This window comes from Talpa europaea (assembly GCF_964194135.1).
Source record: "Talpa europaea genome assembly, chromosome: 5".
Taxonomy (NCBI): domain Eukaryota; kingdom Metazoa; phylum Chordata; class Mammalia; order Eulipotyphla; family Talpidae; genus Talpa; species Talpa europaea.
In genome coordinates, this window is record NC_140071.1 from 95,564,936 (window position 1) to 95,582,647 (window position 17,712).

The 17,712-nt window shown below is 40.2% G+C and overlaps 1 protein-coding gene across 2 annotated transcripts in view; it reads left to right on the top strand.

Annotated features, from left to right (window-relative positions):
- Window positions 1–1,094: 1,094 nt before the first annotated feature.
- Window positions 1,095–17,712, top strand: part of PRKG2 (protein kinase cGMP-dependent 2) — a gene marked incomplete at both ends in the record, with an annotated part of 88,901 nt that continues 72,283 nt past the window's right edge. Inside the window, 2 exons of one of the 2 annotated variants that reach the window (XM_084233486.1) lie at window positions 1,095–1,117; window positions 11,753–12,226. In XM_084233486.1, the coding sequence (XP_084089612.1) occupies window positions 11,766–12,226 (461 nt within the window). Of the gene's footprint in view, window positions 1,118–11,752; window positions 12,227–17,712 lie in introns of those variants that run through there. The other variant, XM_084233485.1, reaches the window with a different exon arrangement.

Consider the following 17,712-nt stretch of genomic DNA (forward strand, 5'->3'; position numbering starts at 1 on the left):
GGTTCGGGCTGGTGTGGGTGCGCGCGCGGGTCACCCCACCTTTAGGGAAGCCGCCCCCCTACTCTTCCACGCAATATCCCCGGCTGACCCCCGGCGCTCTTTTCCCTCCCAGCTTCCTCCCTCCCAGCGAGTATACACTGCACCGGCCCCCGCGGAGGAGACAGGCAGCGGCACCGACGCCGCAGCAGCTCCTGCCCGCAGCGCGCTCGCACGCGCCCCCGGCTCCCACGTAGCCCGAGCGGCGGCGCCGGCAGCCCCGGGCCCGCGCTGCGCGCCCTGCGCACCCTGCGCACCGCAGGGGCTCGCTGAGCTGACCTGCGCTCGCTCCGGCGCCACGGGCGGCTGGGAAGGGCGGCGTGGGAGAGGACGCCGAGACGCGGGGGCAGCTGGGCAGAGGTGACCAGCTGCGCACCTGGAAAGTTAAGCGGCTGTCTGCTGAGGTTAGCGGGCTGGGGACTGGGCGGCGGGGAGGGTGCGAGGGGAGGGCTCGGGGTCGGGGTGCGCGCGTGTGCATGCCGTGCGTGCACTGCGCTCCCTGCGCCTCTATTCCACACCCAGTTGGTTTCGTACATGTGCTGTTTGCGTGTGGACGTGTGCACGCGTCGCGTTCGCTCGGTGTGGCAGCCTGTCTGAGCTCCCAGAGGCAGGGGAAGGCTACTTGATTTTAAGGGGCGAGAGGGGCGAGCTCAGCCCCAGAGGTGAGTGCTCGGGTTTCTCACGCCTTTTCCGAGCGGCGGCGGAGACTGTTGCTCTGGGCTGGGGGGCTTGGTGGTGCTGTCTGGGCACAGACTCTTCGCTTCGCTCTGGGTAGGTGCTGGGAGAGGAATACTCGGGCTAGGACTTTATGCGTCCTTGTAAACTTGTGTGGGTGTCCTGTGTCACTCACGGCACCGTAATGCGCTTTCAAATTCCTTCTGTTTTTTTGTTTGTTTGTTTGTTTGTTTGTTTTTCCCCTGGTGGAAAGGAAACAAGAGCAAATAAACAAAAAGCAACCTATCAGCCACTTTGGAGATGGGAGAAGCAAGGGGTTCAAGTTTGGAAAGAACTAAGGTATAAATGGACTGCAGTTGAGGCCAGAGCCGGGAATAGAAAGAAACAACGCAGGCAGAATTAACAGGTAGAAAGGATGACAAGCTCCTTGGTTTCTGATTTGATTTTATTCCCCAGGATGCCAGGGCATGATTTCTTTTTTTTTTTTTTTCTTTCTTTCTTTCTTCTTCTTCTTTTTTTTTTTTAATAAAGGAAGAGAGTGACTTGCACACCTGCCTCCATGCCCGCCCCCCCCCAGTTCCTTAGAAATTACTGTCTTTTTTCTTTGCAAGTTTCTGTTTAACTCCCAGAGAAGGCAAGAGGCTCTCATAATATAGAGTAGCTGTCTCCAGTACTCCTGTTTAGCCTTACACAGGAGAATAGGACCTGATGGTGGTGGAGAATTCTCCATGGAAAATTAGAGGCGATCTTCTCCATCGGAACGTTGTGTAACTAAGAATAAAACGATACAAAGATCTTTCTCATTTTAGTGAAATGCGACAGAGATCTTTTTCATTTAAGTTGAAATTCTTCAGTCCTCTGAAATCTTACAAGTGAGGCTAGTTCACCTCACAGTGAAGGCAGAGGTTGGTTGGATGCTGACCAAGTCTTTTGACACCCATGTAGTCTTGCTTCCTTTAAGCTATTTTCCTGTCAATTACGCTTTCAAATTTTCGCTAATCTTAAAAATCCATTGTGTGACCCCTGAGCCCCTCTTGAAGTCCACACTCTCGGTGTCAGTTCTTCTTGTGGCCCTTTGTTACTGAGTTTCTATCCCAAATCTCCCTGAAAGGCTAAATTCAGTGCTTTTCTCTCTCATCTCATTTGCTTTGATATGTCTGTGGGATGTGAACTGCAGCCTGCTTACCTCTTGAAAAACTTAACATCATGGCCTCTGAAACTTTTCCTAGATCTTTTAGCTGTACAGCTATTCCTTCTCTGTCTTTGTTGTTTGCTTTTCTTTCTCCCCCTCTCCCATAAATAATACTCATAGGCGTTATCGAAATGTGCATATGTAAAAATAGAGGTATTTCTCTCTTTTCACCCTTAGTGATAGCTCCTACTACTAATGGGACTTAGTTTTTAACTCTATGAAGTGGTTTCTTGCCTTGACCTTCTTTCCTACTATCTGATATATTTCCAACTTGATGATCCACATGTCCCTCAAACTAAACATAGATACCTCTGGATTCATTACTGCTTTGTAAATCAAGTTCATTCTCCTGACTTTGGTCAATGCCTAGCCTATAAAAGGCGTTCTATTCATTTTTGAAATGAATGAATCAATGAGTTCACAGTGCTGCCTTCCCCTAAGCCTTAAACATCAAAACATTGGAATCACTTTGACGCCTCTCTTGTTTACACCCATTTAATTACCACATTTGAGAGTGTTCCTGCAGTCTTCCTTCCACTATTCTCGCTCTCTTTTTCTTACTATTAATTCCTCCTCATGATCCCTCACTTTCACCAAAGCAGTAGTTTGTTCTCACCATATCTCTCGCTCTTTCTTCAAATTTTATATAAAATGAGACACTCTTTCTCTCCTCATTGCCAGTCTGGCCGCTTTCATCTGACTTCTTTCATTTTAGCCTCACATGGCAGTGATTGCTAAATATTTTCTGGTTTCTCCTTTTCAGTTCCTAGTCTCTCACTTCTTATTGCTTACTGAGTTTCTCCACCTTAAAGCTCCCACAGGTCCCCCAAACTTGGGAGTGTCTAAAATGAAACTATCTTATCTCTCAATTTGCCCCCTCACCTTAGTTGATGACATCACCTCTCACCCAATTGCCACAATGGAAACCTTCACATTTTTGTTCCTTTTCTTCTTATCACCCATCACATGCAGTTGTCTGACTAAATTTATAAAATTACATTTCTGCATGTTTGCCTCTTTATCTGGCACTGTAACACTCCAAAATACATGTATGGTGTACCGCCAGACTTGGCAGTAAAAATATTGGGTGTATGACCTTTATAGAATTCATTGTGAACATTCTGCTGGGGAATGGGACATTTCAAAGAGAGAGTCAACCTTTGGAGTACCTGAAACTGGTGCAATAAGAAGCTCATATGACTTCCCGACAAGAGAAAAACACTTCAAATTAAGATACTGTGAAGAGAGAAAACAAACAGTAGACTCAAAATTGAGCCCCAGATCAACAGTCACAAGGTCATACAAGTCACAAGGACTGATGCTTTGTGGCATTGATATGAAATTGAACTGTTTTTCACAAAAATAACAGTGTATTGCTTTGGGAAGTAGTACAGAAATTTGTATGTTCAATGATGGTTAATTATTTTCTAAAAGAATTTTGGTGATACCACAGTAAGGGTAACACCAAATGCATCCATTTCACATATGCTTAGAAGACTATAAAAGCCTGTATAACTCACTCTGATTTCAGGCTGAACTGTTCGTCTGCCCATATCTATTGGACTTGTCATGATTTATTGAAAGGAAAGAAATTGCAGAATGGCCTGTAGCCAAAGCTTTTTACCAAATCCCCTGTGATAATATTTTTCTCTTCTGGCTACCATGGAGATGCCCCATTTGTACAAGAAGTTCAAGATAGTAGAATAGGGTTGGGACTCTGTCTGACCCTAATCTTGTCTTCATCATCTCTTAACTTGGATTGGTGCAGGCAAGCACCATATTTATTGCCAAGAAAACTCTTTTTTTAAATTGCAAATCTGACTATATAATTAAAAAAAAAAACTTGATCTACAGTAAAATCTAGATACTATAATATGGCTTATGAAATTTTTTAGTATCTTATTCCAGTGTCTTGCTTTTTAACCTCATTTCTAGTCACTCTCCTTCACCCATCATGCACTTCATCCTGTTCCCTATATATAGTTAACAATTTTCATGCAGTCACTCATTTGTATATACTACCTTTTAAAAATTACAGACTGATGGCAGGAATTTAGAAGACCCAAATAAGGGCTCAGACTTATTACAATAAGGTAATTATATTATAGACTAATTATAATAAAGTAAAAACCAAAATCAACAGGCAACTATAAACCAGAGACACTCTATGGGAGGTGGGGTGGAGAAGATAATAGGATCAAAACAAGGGCGGTGGGAATTTTACGGGGACTATAACGAAGATGAAAATGCATACATTGTACAAAAATGAAAAATGGGGTCTCCCTAGTGGCGCAGTGGTTGAGCGCTGGGTGGCGAAACTGCCTGCAGCTTCTGCAGCGCCAGTTTGATCCCCGGCTGCTCCCCGGCCACCGGAGGAGGGTCCCACATTGCGTGCAGACATCTCCTGCTGCCCACTGCTCCCCTCAGCAGTGTAGTTCGGTCCTTCTGCCTATTCTGCTCCCCGCTTTGGCTCTGGTGAATTCTCTCACCCTCCCGCGCTTCTGACTATACCCAGTGCTTATATAAATAAATAAATAAATATTTAAAAAAAATGAAAAATGGGGCCTTCCCTGGTGGTGCAGTGGTTGAACACTGGGCTGTGAAGCTGCCCGCAGCCTTTGCAGCGCTGGTTCGATCCCCAGCTGCCAGCGAGGGTCCCACATCACGGGCAGACCTCTCCTGCCACCTGCCACTCCCGCTGCTCCCCTCAGCAGTGTATTTCTTCAGTCTGCCTGTTCTGTTCCCCACTCTGGCTCTGGTGAATTCTCTCACCCACCCATGCTTCTGACTGTACCCAGTGCTTGTATAAATGAATAAATAAATCTTAAAAAAACAAAAACAAAAAAAATGAAAAATGATGTAAAAATATATAAAATTTAAAAAATAGACTTATTTTTAGAGCAGCTCAATGTTTATAGAAAATTAGATGAAATGGACTATTTCCATATATTTCCCTCCTCACCATTTTCCTACTCTTAAAATCCTGGATCAGGGTATAGTACATGTGTTACAATTGATGGATAAATATTGATATATTACTATTAACTAAAGCACATCATTTACATTAGGGTTTCATTTCTTTTTTTTTTCTTTCTTTTTTTTTTTTTTTTTTTTTGTGGGAACGAACCTCGCAGGCGGCCGGGGAAGATTTCTTGTGTTGTATACTCTGTGGTTTTGGACAACTATACAAAGACATATATCCACCATTACAGTATCATACAGGATAGTTTCACTCTCTTAAAATTCTACCATACTCCTCCCTCTCTGCCTTTCACCAGGACCTTATAAATCACTGATCTTTTGGCTCTCCACTGGTGGTGCAAAGCTGGGAGCGCTGGGCTGCAAAGCTGCCTGTAGCCTCTGTAGCGCCGGTTCCATCTCTGGCCCCGGGAGGGGGTCCCAAATGGAGCGACAGACCTCTCCTGCCACGCCCGCTGCTCCCCTCAGCAGTGTATTTCGTCAGTCTGCCTGTTCTGTTCCCTGCTCTGGCTCTGGTGAATTCTCTCACCCTCCCGCGCCTCTGACTGTACCCAGTGTTTGTATAAATAAATAAAGAAATCTTAAAAAAAAAAAGAGAGAGAGAGAGAGAGAAATGCTCTAAAAAAAAAAAAAAAAAGAAAAAGAAATCACTGATCTTTTTATTTTCTCCAAGTTGTGTCTTTTCAAGACTGTCATGTAGTTGGAAGCATATAGTATGTGGGCTTCTTAGACTGACTTATTTTACTTAGTATCCATTTCAAGTTTCTCCATATCTTTTCATGGCTTGGTAGCTATTACTTTTCATCAGCTGAGTTATATTTCATTGTCGAGATGTACCACAGTTGCTTATTCATCCATCCACCCAAGGGTATCTTGGTTGCTTCCAAATTTTGGCAGTTATGATTAAAGCAGCTATAAACATCCCCGTGCAGTTTTTGTTGTGCACATAGGTTTTCCTATGAGTTGGATAAATACCAAAGAGCTTGAATGCTGGACCAGAGATTGTTTAGCCTTATAAAAACCTGCCATACTGTATTCCAAATGTTTGTATCAATTTTTGTACTTACACAGCAGTGAAATGAAAATTCCTGCTGCTCCAGATCTTCTCCAGCATTTGCAGTGATCAGCGGGTTGCGTTTTGGCCATTCTGATAGGTGTATAGTGGTAGCACATGTTTAAGTTGAGATTTACTAATGAGATGTGCTTTTGAGCATTTTGTTCATATCCTCATTTGTCATCTGCGTATCTTCTTTGGTGGACTGTCTGTTTATGCCTTTTATGTTTTTCAGCTGGATTGTTCCTTGCTATTGTGTGTTGAGTTCATTGTATGTTTTGCAAACTAGTCTTTTCTTAGATGTGTTTTAAAAAAAACTTTCCCCTGTCTGTGGGTTGTTTTGTTCTCACAGTGTGTTTGGCAAGTAGATGTTTTTAATTTTAATGAAGTCCAGCTTGTCATCACCAAGCCTGAGGTCACTTAGATTTTCCTCTAATTTTTAATAGCAGTTGTAATCTCTTGTTACATGTAGGCCTTTGATCCTTTGAGCTAATTTTTATGATGTTAAGACTTTTTTCCACCTTTTTTTTTACTTGTTATATCCAGTTGGTCTAATTTGTTAAAATTTGTTAAAAAGATTATCCCTCCCGCGCTTCTGACTGTACCTAGTACATGTATAAACAAAACAAGCAAATAAATAAATAAATAAATAAAACATGCCTCTATTAAAAAAAAAAAATTATCCTTTCCCTCACTGAATTGTCTTTGCTTCTTATCAGTGGTCAATGGACTTTATTTGTGTGGCTCTATTTCTGGGTTCTATTCCTCTCTTCTTTGCCTTAGTTCTGTGTGTCTATTCTTTGACCAATACTATGATTCTTTTGATTATTGTAGCTCCTAATAAGCATTGAAGCCTGGTAGTATGAGCACTCTTTATGTTCCTATAATATTGTATTGGTTTGGTACACATTTTTTCTGCTAAGATGAGTTATTTCATTGCATATGCCATAATATTATTAACATAATAATAGTTATATTGAACATGTAGTGAACATATGTTATATGTCATGCACTGTGCTAAATTCTTATGATTATCGCATTTAATCCATTAACAACAGTAAGTGATATGTAACATTACTTTATCTGTCTGTCACCTGTCTCTGTGTACTTATCTCTTCCATTATAGACACTCAGGCTCATTATCATGCCCAAGGGGCTTTAAATACTAAGTGAAAGTGCATAGATTGGAACTCTGGCTGTATAAACTTAACCAGCAGTGTATCATCTCCCATATTTACAGATATACATGAAACTATACATATAAATATGTGTGTGTGTGTGTATTTATATCAGACTCCAGGTGGGTTAAGAGAGAAATAGATATCTAGATCAGAGCCAAGATTTTGGTTTCAAACTCCTTTTGGACTGGTCAAAAAAATACAGCAAAGCCTAATTTTTGCTGCATTGGCTGCCAGGTGTTAATCTGCCTGCCAGAAACTTCACAGTTGATTTTGCTTTTCCTGTGTATTTTCTAGTTACTTCTTATATATATTTCCTAAATAGTGATTAATGTAATAATCACATATAAGTTTCCTCTTTTCTTTCTAAATGCCATACTCATTCTATTCCTCTCTCCTGTCCCTGCCTGGAGAAGAATACTGCATTTTTTCCCCAAAGATAATTTGATGAACCCTTTGGTATCAGGATTTCACTGCAGTATGTGAGCATGAATAGGGATTCCATGAGGAAAGTATAAAGCCTGAGGAGTCCTCGCCATTCTGGAAGCTGGACTGGGTCAGTCATGATGCTTTTTGGTCTCTGTCTTTCCATCAGGCTTCTCTTACCAGGGAAATTTTCCCAGGTTGGTTGTTCTTAGAATGACTTCTCAAAGGAAAATATAATCCAGGTAGAGTTTGAGCCCCTGCACTCCCTCCAGGGAATAATTTGCATCTTTAAAGATCTTTTGTCTGGATGACTGCAGTTTACTAAACTTCTGTCTCACCCACCAACAGTGTGGCATTTTCTTATACCAAGACTTTAAATTTCTAGTGCTATTATTTTTTCAATGCTGACTACATGCCATACTTCTCATGGAAGACTTTGCAAGCACAACTTCCATAATAATTCTGAGATGGATATAATTATATCTATTTTCTAGACAGACAGATTGATAGGTAGGTAGTTGGATGGATGGATGCATGCATGCATGCTAAATAATTTTTAAAAGGTTACCTATCAGAAAAAGGACAGATTGTTTTATTATTCTTTCTGTCTTAATGCCATTGCTCTTGTTAAATCCTCTTTATTATCTCCATGCTCATATCTTTTCTAAAAATAATTTATTTATTTATGTATATTTTACATCATTGTTCATTTTTTTTTCAATGTTTGCTTTCTTTGCTGAGGTGTAGTCCCCATAGAATTTCCTCCACCAATTCACCCACTCATATTTTTTGACATCACGTTCTGCCCTCTGATTATAAGAATGATACTAATAACCTGTAGTTGTTAGATCAATAGAGCAAACATTCTGTAGTTCAATTCATGTGGCTAGTAATATGTATTTGAGAAATGGCTTAAATATTTCAGTGACTGATACAGGAAACTGAATGAATCTAATTAGGTTTTATGAAACCAGACACTTGAGGTCTTGGCTTGAGGGAGAGCAAAATTTAAATGGGTGAACTACAAAATCAGATGTAGTATTGAGCCATCAAATAACTTACTGCAAAAATTGTGATTTGAAAGATGAATTAGTCATTCTCATTTCTTCCCTCTTTGGAATTCTAAATAGCTTGAAAGATTTATACAGCTTCCAAACTGACTTCATTAAAGCCAGAAAATAGTTGGTATTTTGGGAGAATTGAACATCCTTTATCTAATTGTGCTTCAGGTTTATAAAATTATTGGATTGGTACAATGTACTTTGAATTCCATACAGAGAGCAAAAATGATTCTAAACCCTTCTCATATTTAGAATGGTTAGACTATTTTCCGTGTCAAATTTTACTACAAATTCATGGAGCTATGTCCCTGTATAATACATGACAGTTACATCTTTGTAAACAATTGTTCTTTCAATAAAAACTGAGGAATAAGTTTAATGTTAGATTTAAAAGTTTTTGTGCTTACTGTTCTTTATAAGGCAGTTCCTTTTCCTCCCACTACTGCTCTCCCTCCATCCTGCTGAATCCTTGACCATGAACCACAAAACTGTATCTATCTATTGATAGACGACATCTCACTGCTGCAGGTCACAAACTTGTGCCCACATTTATTTAAGGTACCTTTGAGGGAAGCCTTCTCTGTCCTGTCATTGAGAACCTCATTCAAGTTTATTCCCAGTCTAATGTGAAATGTCCTTCCCCGTCTGCTTTATTCGGGAAAAAAGGGTATCCAGACCAATTGCTTGAATACTAGTCTCCTCAGCCTTTTTGGATATTCTTAATACATAAGAATCATAAATGTCAACAGAAACTTAAAGGTTAAACCTGCTTCATCTCTGAAACATATTAAGGCAGTGCTCTGGAGGCTAATGTTTATTAATGACTTCTTTGAACCTGAATTCTATGAGGAATATCTGGGTTTTGCAAGATGACTTGTATAAGGACATTTATTTCTCTTTGTACCATCCATCTTAGGTGACCTGCATTGGAGATTTGGTTGAATCTATTTGAAACTCAGAGAATCTTTTACATTTTTACATGTGTGCCTTTGTCATTGCAGAGTCATACTTATTGCAGGAAAGCTGGTAGAATCAGTCTCAGCATGTCACTTCTCTATGAATTTGAAATTTAGAGGAGAACAGGGACAAGGTTGTGTGGGTTATATCACTTTGAGTTTCCTCTCTTGATATGAGGTAACAAGAGGTATAATCTTAACTTAGTTTACAAATGTTATAATATTTCTTAGGTGTGCCTGTCAAAAAATCACACATTCAAAAACATGTTTATTTATCTGTTTTTTTAAAGATTTATTTATTTATGCATATAAGAGCTGGGGTGTAGGCCAGAGGTGTGGGGGATGAGAGGATTCACCAGAGACAGAGTAGGGAGCAGAACAAGTGGATTGACTGAAATACACTGCTGAGGGGAGCAGCTGGTGAGTCAGGAGAGGTCTGCTATGCCATGTGTGTCAGCTCCGTGGCCAGGAATCGAACTCATGCTGCTGTGGCTGCTAACATCTTCATAGTGCTGAAAATTAACCCCTTGTGCCACCAGGGAGGCCCCTCAAAAGCATGAAGTTTAAGTAATCAAAAGACTTAAATTTTATGGTCATTAATCATGGCAGCATTTTCCCGACGTCACCCTTTTGAGTTCTGTTGATTTTGTTCATATGAGCTTATTTTTTTAAGATTTATTTTTATTTATTTATGCATACAAGAACTGGGGTGTAGACCGGTGTGTGTGTGGAGGGGGCTGATGAGAGGATTCACCAGACAGAGTGGGGAGTAGAACAGGCAGGACGGATGAGACAGGAGAGGTCTGCTGTGCCATGCAATTTAGCTCCCTGGTAGGGGATCGAACTCAAGCCATAATGGGGAGGCACCCTGTGGGCTTATCATTGCAGATGATTTATTTCTACTCAAAATGAATCGACTCAGTAAACCTAAAAACTTAATCTCTACTTAAACAATAGCATCCGTGAAATCAAAACTTTGGGGTGCCAGTTATTTATTTCTAATAAAATAAACACATGACTATTGAATCTATTTATTTATTTATTTATTTATTTTTGATAGAGGCATGTTTTATTTATTTATTTTATTTGTTTGTTTTGTTTTTTGTTCATACATGCACTGGGTACAGTCAGAAGCACGGGAGGGTGAGAGAATTCACCAGAGCCAGAGCGGGGAGCAGAGCAGGCAGAAGGACCGAAGTACACTGCTGAGGGGAGCAGCGGGCGGCAAGGGAGGTCTCCGCGCCATGTGGGACCCTCCTCCGGTGGCCGGGGAGCAGCCGGGGATCGAACCGGCGCCGCAGAGGCCGTGGGCAGCTTTGCAACCCAACGCTCAACCGCTCCGCCACCGGGGAGGCCCCATAACTATTGAATTTAAAAAATGTTTCTGAGTGGACTCAAATCATGCTGCAATAATCCCTAGTCTGCCTGTTGCATCCTAAGACCCAGCAGACTAGTGACTACTTTAGGGATTACACTGAGGATGTACTGACAGGAAAAGGATGGAGCCTTGCTCTGTAAACCATTATTTTTGGATATATTCAGCTTTAGGATATAAAGGATGTAGAAGAATTATCATACCTCTGTTCTACCTATGGCCACAATCCAGAAGTTGTTTTTCTTTTTTTAGCCGTGAGCATTGATCATGAAGACAAAACTTAATAGGTATATGCAGCAGGAGAAAAGTGCTAATAAAGCAGCACCATATTTGCTTCCTCCTCCGAGGAATGCAGATGTGTTATTTTCTAAATCAGGAGGTTTCTTAGTGCAGTTGCATTGGGAGCTGTGAGAGTGTGACATTTCCAAGTCTTTGCTGCTATAGCTGCTCCTTTGCTTTTTTATCTTTGCCACGCTGACATCCACATCGGAGTTTTGTGATGCTTTTGACAGTTGTCGGAGAGAATGACCAAAAGGCACAGCAGGTAATGCAGGATGTTTGTGCAAAATGCTAGGTGTGATACATGTACCAGCAAAGGTACAGGGAAGTATGAAACCAAGTGCCAGCTCCTTCCCATGTAGACATAAAGGGAACCAATCAATGGTTTTCCTTCCAGCGCACAGGTAATTTATTGCTTATCAAACAGTGATGATAACTGCTGTGTTTCTATTTATGAAACAGATGGGAGGGCGAGGAGTGGCGTGGTTTTAGGGAAGTGAAACTCCATGAGGTAACTCTCAATTCTGTGCCCTTTTTTCAGATCGTTGAGCAAAATGGGAAATGGTTCAGTGAAGCCCAAGCATTCCAAGCATCCTGATGGCCACTCCGGGAACTTCACCAATGAAGCCCTGCGGAACAAGGTGACAGAGCTGGAGAGAGAGCTGAGGAGGAAGGATGCCAAGATCCAGGAGCAGGAGTACCTTTTGAAGGAGCTCCGGGAGCAGCTGTCGAAGCAGACCGTGGCCATCGCGGAGCTCACGGAGGAACTCCAGAACAAGTGCATCCAACTGAACAAGCTTCAGGATGTTGTGCATGTGCAGGGAGGAAGCCCGCTGCAGGCCTCACCAGAGAAGGTGCCTCTGGAAGTTCACCGCAAGACCTCGGGACTGGTCTCTCTCCACAGCAGGAGGGGAGCGAAGGCTGGGGTGTCTGCTGAGCCAACAACCCGAACCTATGACCTCAACAAACCTCCAGAGTTTTCCTTTGAGAAAGCAAGAGTCAGAAAGGACTCCAGGTAAGAAATTCTCCCCATACACTTTTGACCGAGGTTGCCTGAACATGATACAATACTAAGCCATTATCTCTGAGATTTTGGGGTAGAGGGGCTTTGAAAATGGTTGTGTCTTGCAAAGAAGTCTCCCTTTAAATAGAAACTTTTCTTTTAAGCAAGGATTGTACTATGCCTGGTTTTTGATGTGTGATATGTGTAACTGAGCATCTGAGTTTATGAAAATCATTTCCATCATCTCCAAAATGCTAGCAGAATGAAGAACTATTTTTAGGAAGTCTAACCTTCTGTCTTTCTACAGGATTGGACTTAAAAGTATACACAAATCACAGTGAATTATATATGTATATAGCAAAAGTCACTCCTCAGGATTTAGTCTGCAGGTGTCATGACAAAGGAGTAAACTGGTTTCTCATTCATTTATTCATTCATTCATTCTACAGTTTAAATCAAGCACTGCCCTCTTCCAACCATTGTGTTAGATGCTAAGGATATATCAGTGAATAGACACAGAGAAGATAGTATACAGGAAACAAGTAAACATTGTGTAATTATTAATTTCAATAAATGATACAATGGAAGCCAACAGATAGTGGGTGATCTCTGAGATTAAGAGGAAAGAAAGACAAAGAGACAACAGAATTGGGATTGTTGAGACATCCTGACTGAGGAGGTGACCTTTACCTAAGAACCTAAGGAGGAAAAGAAGTGCAGGTTAGTTGTAAAGGACATTGCAGGCAGAAGGAACAATTAAAAGCTATAATGAACTTAACAAATAAGGACTTTTAAAATAACATATAAGTATTTACCGCAGCACCTGTGCATGCACTGCACACCTGTGTGTCTGTACGCATGTGCACACTCACATTTTTTTTCTGTCTAACCTTTCCTAACCAGGAAGATTGAATGGACCCATCACAAGTTAGGGTCCCCCTTCCTGCATTATTTTTAAATGAGTAAATATTCATTAGTTGAAATTAGGTCCTTTGCCTTAAGAATGTCTTGGCTGAGTTTCGATCTCTTGCAAAATGCATAATTTGTGAAATTGAAGCAAATTTTAATTTTTTACAACACAAGTAATATAAGTCAAGATAAAACATCTGGCTTAAATGATTAGCTTGACAATAGAACTACAAAGGAGTTTATTCATCAACTTGTGGCCAGTACTTGGTACATAGTAAATGACTGATAAATATTTGTTAAGGAAACAAGTCCGTCTGGATTATTAATCATAATTCTTTGTGATGAAAGAAATCTGGTTAACATTAAACTTCTGAAGATTTTGTAAGCCAAAAGTTTTATCAGCCAGTTTAGAAAGGTTATATCTATACCCTTTTCAAAAGGAATAATTATTTTTTTAAGTGTGAATTCAAAAAATGTGTTATAAACTTATGCTTGTTTTTAAAAAATAGAACACCATCCAGTATTCTTTTTTAATACATCAGAGAGATAGGTACACAGTAATATTCTGTGTTATGCATTATTCTACTCATATGTGTATACTTAACATAATGTTAAATATAAAAAATTCCAATAGCAACATGCTTATATCTAGAAGTGTAAGAGAATTTAATAACAACTCATTTTCTTTGACTGTCTCCCTGCAAATTCTACCAGATTTCTCCTCTTGAACCTAGATTATGTTCAGTTATTTTGTCCATCTTGAGGCAACCACTATTCTCTGAGTGTTAGGTAACTTAACAATCTGAGACAAATATACATTAGCTGTATTATAACTAGGCAAGAAAATCAGAAATTATACACAATTTCGGGACCCAGCTACCTCTTTTTTGTCTGTCTGTAGTGAGTGGCACACCAGAGAGAAAAGATATTAATACTAAACCAGAATTTGTAGTGAGTTTCCTCATCATCAAGGAAAGCCTGATGGGTACACATCTGTACTGAGGTCATGATGAAGAAATGGGCAAGCTGATTCCTTACTGACTAAGTCCTAAAGAGACCAAACTAGATTTTTCAGGCCCTAATAATCACCATCTGTTTTCATAGTCTTATATTAAATTGAAAAATTAAATAGAATATGGGAATCACTCTTATTTCATTGACTGGTTTTCTGCCTCAGTTTCCCGCTGAAAATCTCTCTATTTGGGTCTGGAATAAATGGCTAAACAAAGATAGCTACTGTAATCATTCAGAGATTAAAAATTTTCCAGTCTTTTGACAGTGCTTGGTAATATCATTCATTTCCTGTTTTCAAATAGTTCTAGTTTTTGAGAAAATCCATAAAAACTTTGATTATTTTTATATATCTTTTATGGAAATGATGAAAAATTTTGTAAGAAAGTATTTTCTAGAAATTAGAGTATTAACAAGGATGGGAGAGTTATCACTGAATCAGTATCCACTGGTTTGGCTACTTTTTTCACACTTTTCTGCTAGAAATTGGAGCATTCAAGGTATCTGTCAAAATAGCTACTCTGTTTATCCTTAGGTCTCATGGTTTACTTGTTGAACTTCTATTAAGTCTCCTGACTGAATTCATGACTAAATTTGTTCTTACTAAATTTGTTTGTGGGTAGAATATTGGTGGGAAGGCCACACCTAAGGGGAACAATTACTGTACAAAAGTGAGAGATGATATAAAAAATTATACATATATTTATATATATATTTTATATATTTATCATTAATATATTGCCTCTTCAACCCCTCCAAGTACACATCATGGGTACCACGAGGCACTTGGAACTTCCTATGGAATAGGAGAGTGTTCCATTTTCTCCAGACAAGTGTGGTGTCTGGGTTCCATGCCTGCTCATCTACACTGATTATCCCCTCTGTTCTGATGACTGTCACATGATGCTGCTTCTGAGTCTTATAATTCTGGCACTGGGAACCCAACTCCCAGCCAATGTTGGTGGGGAAGTTCCCTGGTGGGGACAGACTCTATAAGGAAAGACTTAAATGTTCTGGTGGTATTGAGGGGCTATTGAAAGTTGTCTCTTGCAAAATTCAAGTTTTTTTTTTTTTAAGATTTATTTATTTATGCATACAAGAGCTGGGGTACAGGCCAGAGATGTGGGGGGATGAGAGGATGCACCAGAGACAGAGTAGGGAACAGAACAGGCAGACTGACTGAAATACACTGCTGAGGGAGCAGCGGGCAAGGCAGGAGAGGTCTGCCATGCCATGTGAGACCCTTGCCGGCCGGCCGGCGGGGATCAAACCCGTGCTGCAGAGGCTGCAGACAGCTTCACAAGTGCAGAGCTCAACTGCCTGCGCCACCAGGGAAGGCCTTCAAGGGTTTGTTTTTAAGATCAGTTTCTAGTATAATTTATTGTTGTCCAATAGAATTGTCTATTATAATATAGAAAGATATACTCTATAATGTGTATTGCCCAATATGGTAGCCAGTAACCAGTTGCGACTGTGGAGCTTTTGAAATGTAGCTGCTGATTCCGCGCCTCTGGCCTGTACCCCGGCTATTGTATAAATAAAAAATAAGTCTTTAAAAAAAAAAGAAATGTAGCTGCTGATAAACCTAATTTTAATTTTTAATTAATTCAAAATGTAACTAGACATATGTGTCTAAGGACTCTGTATTAGATATTGTGGTTGTAGGTTTTTGACTGCAGCTGCTATCCCTGAGATGCCAATTGTGATTGGTGAAGTTTGGGAAAATTTTATAAAGTAATAACTGTGTTAGCTTTTAGGGCAAAGCCACAGAAAGTGAGAATGTGCCTGTCAGATCCTCACAATGTGGGAATCACTCTTAAGGTGCACTGCACCGACAGTTTATCACAGCCTTTTGTGGTGACTTGGCTTCATGCCCACTGACTATTTTAGATTTTTACAAGCATGCAACTATGTGGGCATGTAGTCTGTTTCTATTACAGGTACTCAGCCTTACAGGAGGATCGTAAATCATGATGAGTCAGAGTACCACAGTATATCAGGTACTCTGATCTTGGATTTAAATTTAATATGGTGAACAGCAGAAGATTTTAGAGCTAGAAAAACCATAAAGTTTATCTCATACTAAGCCCTTACTGGAAAAGTGAGGCTACAGGTACAGGATGTTGCAGAATATGCCATGGGAAGTAACAGAGTTAAGGGTAGAGGAAGACTCATGACCAGGTTTTTTTCCTTCTACAATCCTAGTGTTCTTAGTTCTCTCTGTAAGGATGAAAGTCCTCAAGCAGACCAGTTTGGGCAGCAGTCTGCTTTATTATGGTGTGCCCTACTGACTGGTAGCAAGAACAGTGATTCCTCCTGGTATCTTCTGGCTTCTTCCAAGCAAAGTTAAACAGAGCTCACCTATCGCAGCAATAGTCAACAAGTGCTGAATCCTCAGAGCACAGGCCTATGTGAAAAGGACACAAAAAATGTGTCTGATTCATCTTATGGCGCAGGCTATGATGTACATGGAGGGGCAGGAATGGGTTCCCAAATGAATACAATGCTTCACAAGTTTGAGAACTGAGTGTCCGTGGCAAAGGATGAGGAAGAGCTCAGATAGCATTTCTGTCCAGGTCTGACTTTCCTTGAGCACCAAGACAACCAGACATCCAGAGGTCAGATCTTTTACTGAAATCGAATTTTCTGTTTATGTAGACATTGTTTAGCAAACTTCAGTTCTGGCAGAGCAAAATTACGGCCTCATGCTGAATGTCTGGTGGGACACAGGCAAATTAACCAGAGCTGTCTGGCAGGTTGCTGGTATGAAGCCCTTTTGCTCAGAACACTTAAAATATCATTTGAAACTATTGTTCTTCTGTGAAAAAGAGAGATAAAACAAAGACTTGTCAACTGACTTCAGATGTTGACGCTCATTTTAGGAAGCACAATTAGTTTTGTTTGTCACTCCCACCCGGGAGCAGAATAGGTAAAAGTGGAGCATGCTAGTGAGTCATCCATTTAAATAAAATGTGGTAAAGGAGTGAGGAAGAGTATGCATGTTATTTTTTGTTCTTCCTTTCTAAAGCAGTGCTGAGCATTTAAAAGTGCATTGTAGAAATGGGGTTCCTTTATTGAACAGGCGTGTATCTATGGAATATCAATAATAATAATAATAATAATAAACTATACTATAGAGCACTGATTATGTGCTAGGCACCACCCTGAACATGTCATATTTGTTGGGTTATTTAATCCTCCAACAAACTATACCTTCCTTTTACGTAAGAGGAAATGGAGGCACACAGAATTAAATAGCTGTCTATGGTTACAGAGCTTTTAATATTGCAACCAGGATTCAAAACCAGATATTCTGCTATTTAAGTCTGTTTAACAACTCTTATATACCATTTTTCTGAGATGAAAATTAGAGGTAGACTGCTTACATTTTATTTGGGCAACCTTGAAAAATATTAAATAAATAATTACATATAGCTTTTTTGGTATGATTGCAAACAACTACTTGCTATTGTTATTTCTCCCTGAAAATTATGCTTCCAAAAAGTGCTGCCTTGTTACCACTTTGAGGCAGAGGAAAATTTTTCTGGGGGCAGAGAGGAAGAGAAACCTTTTTTTCT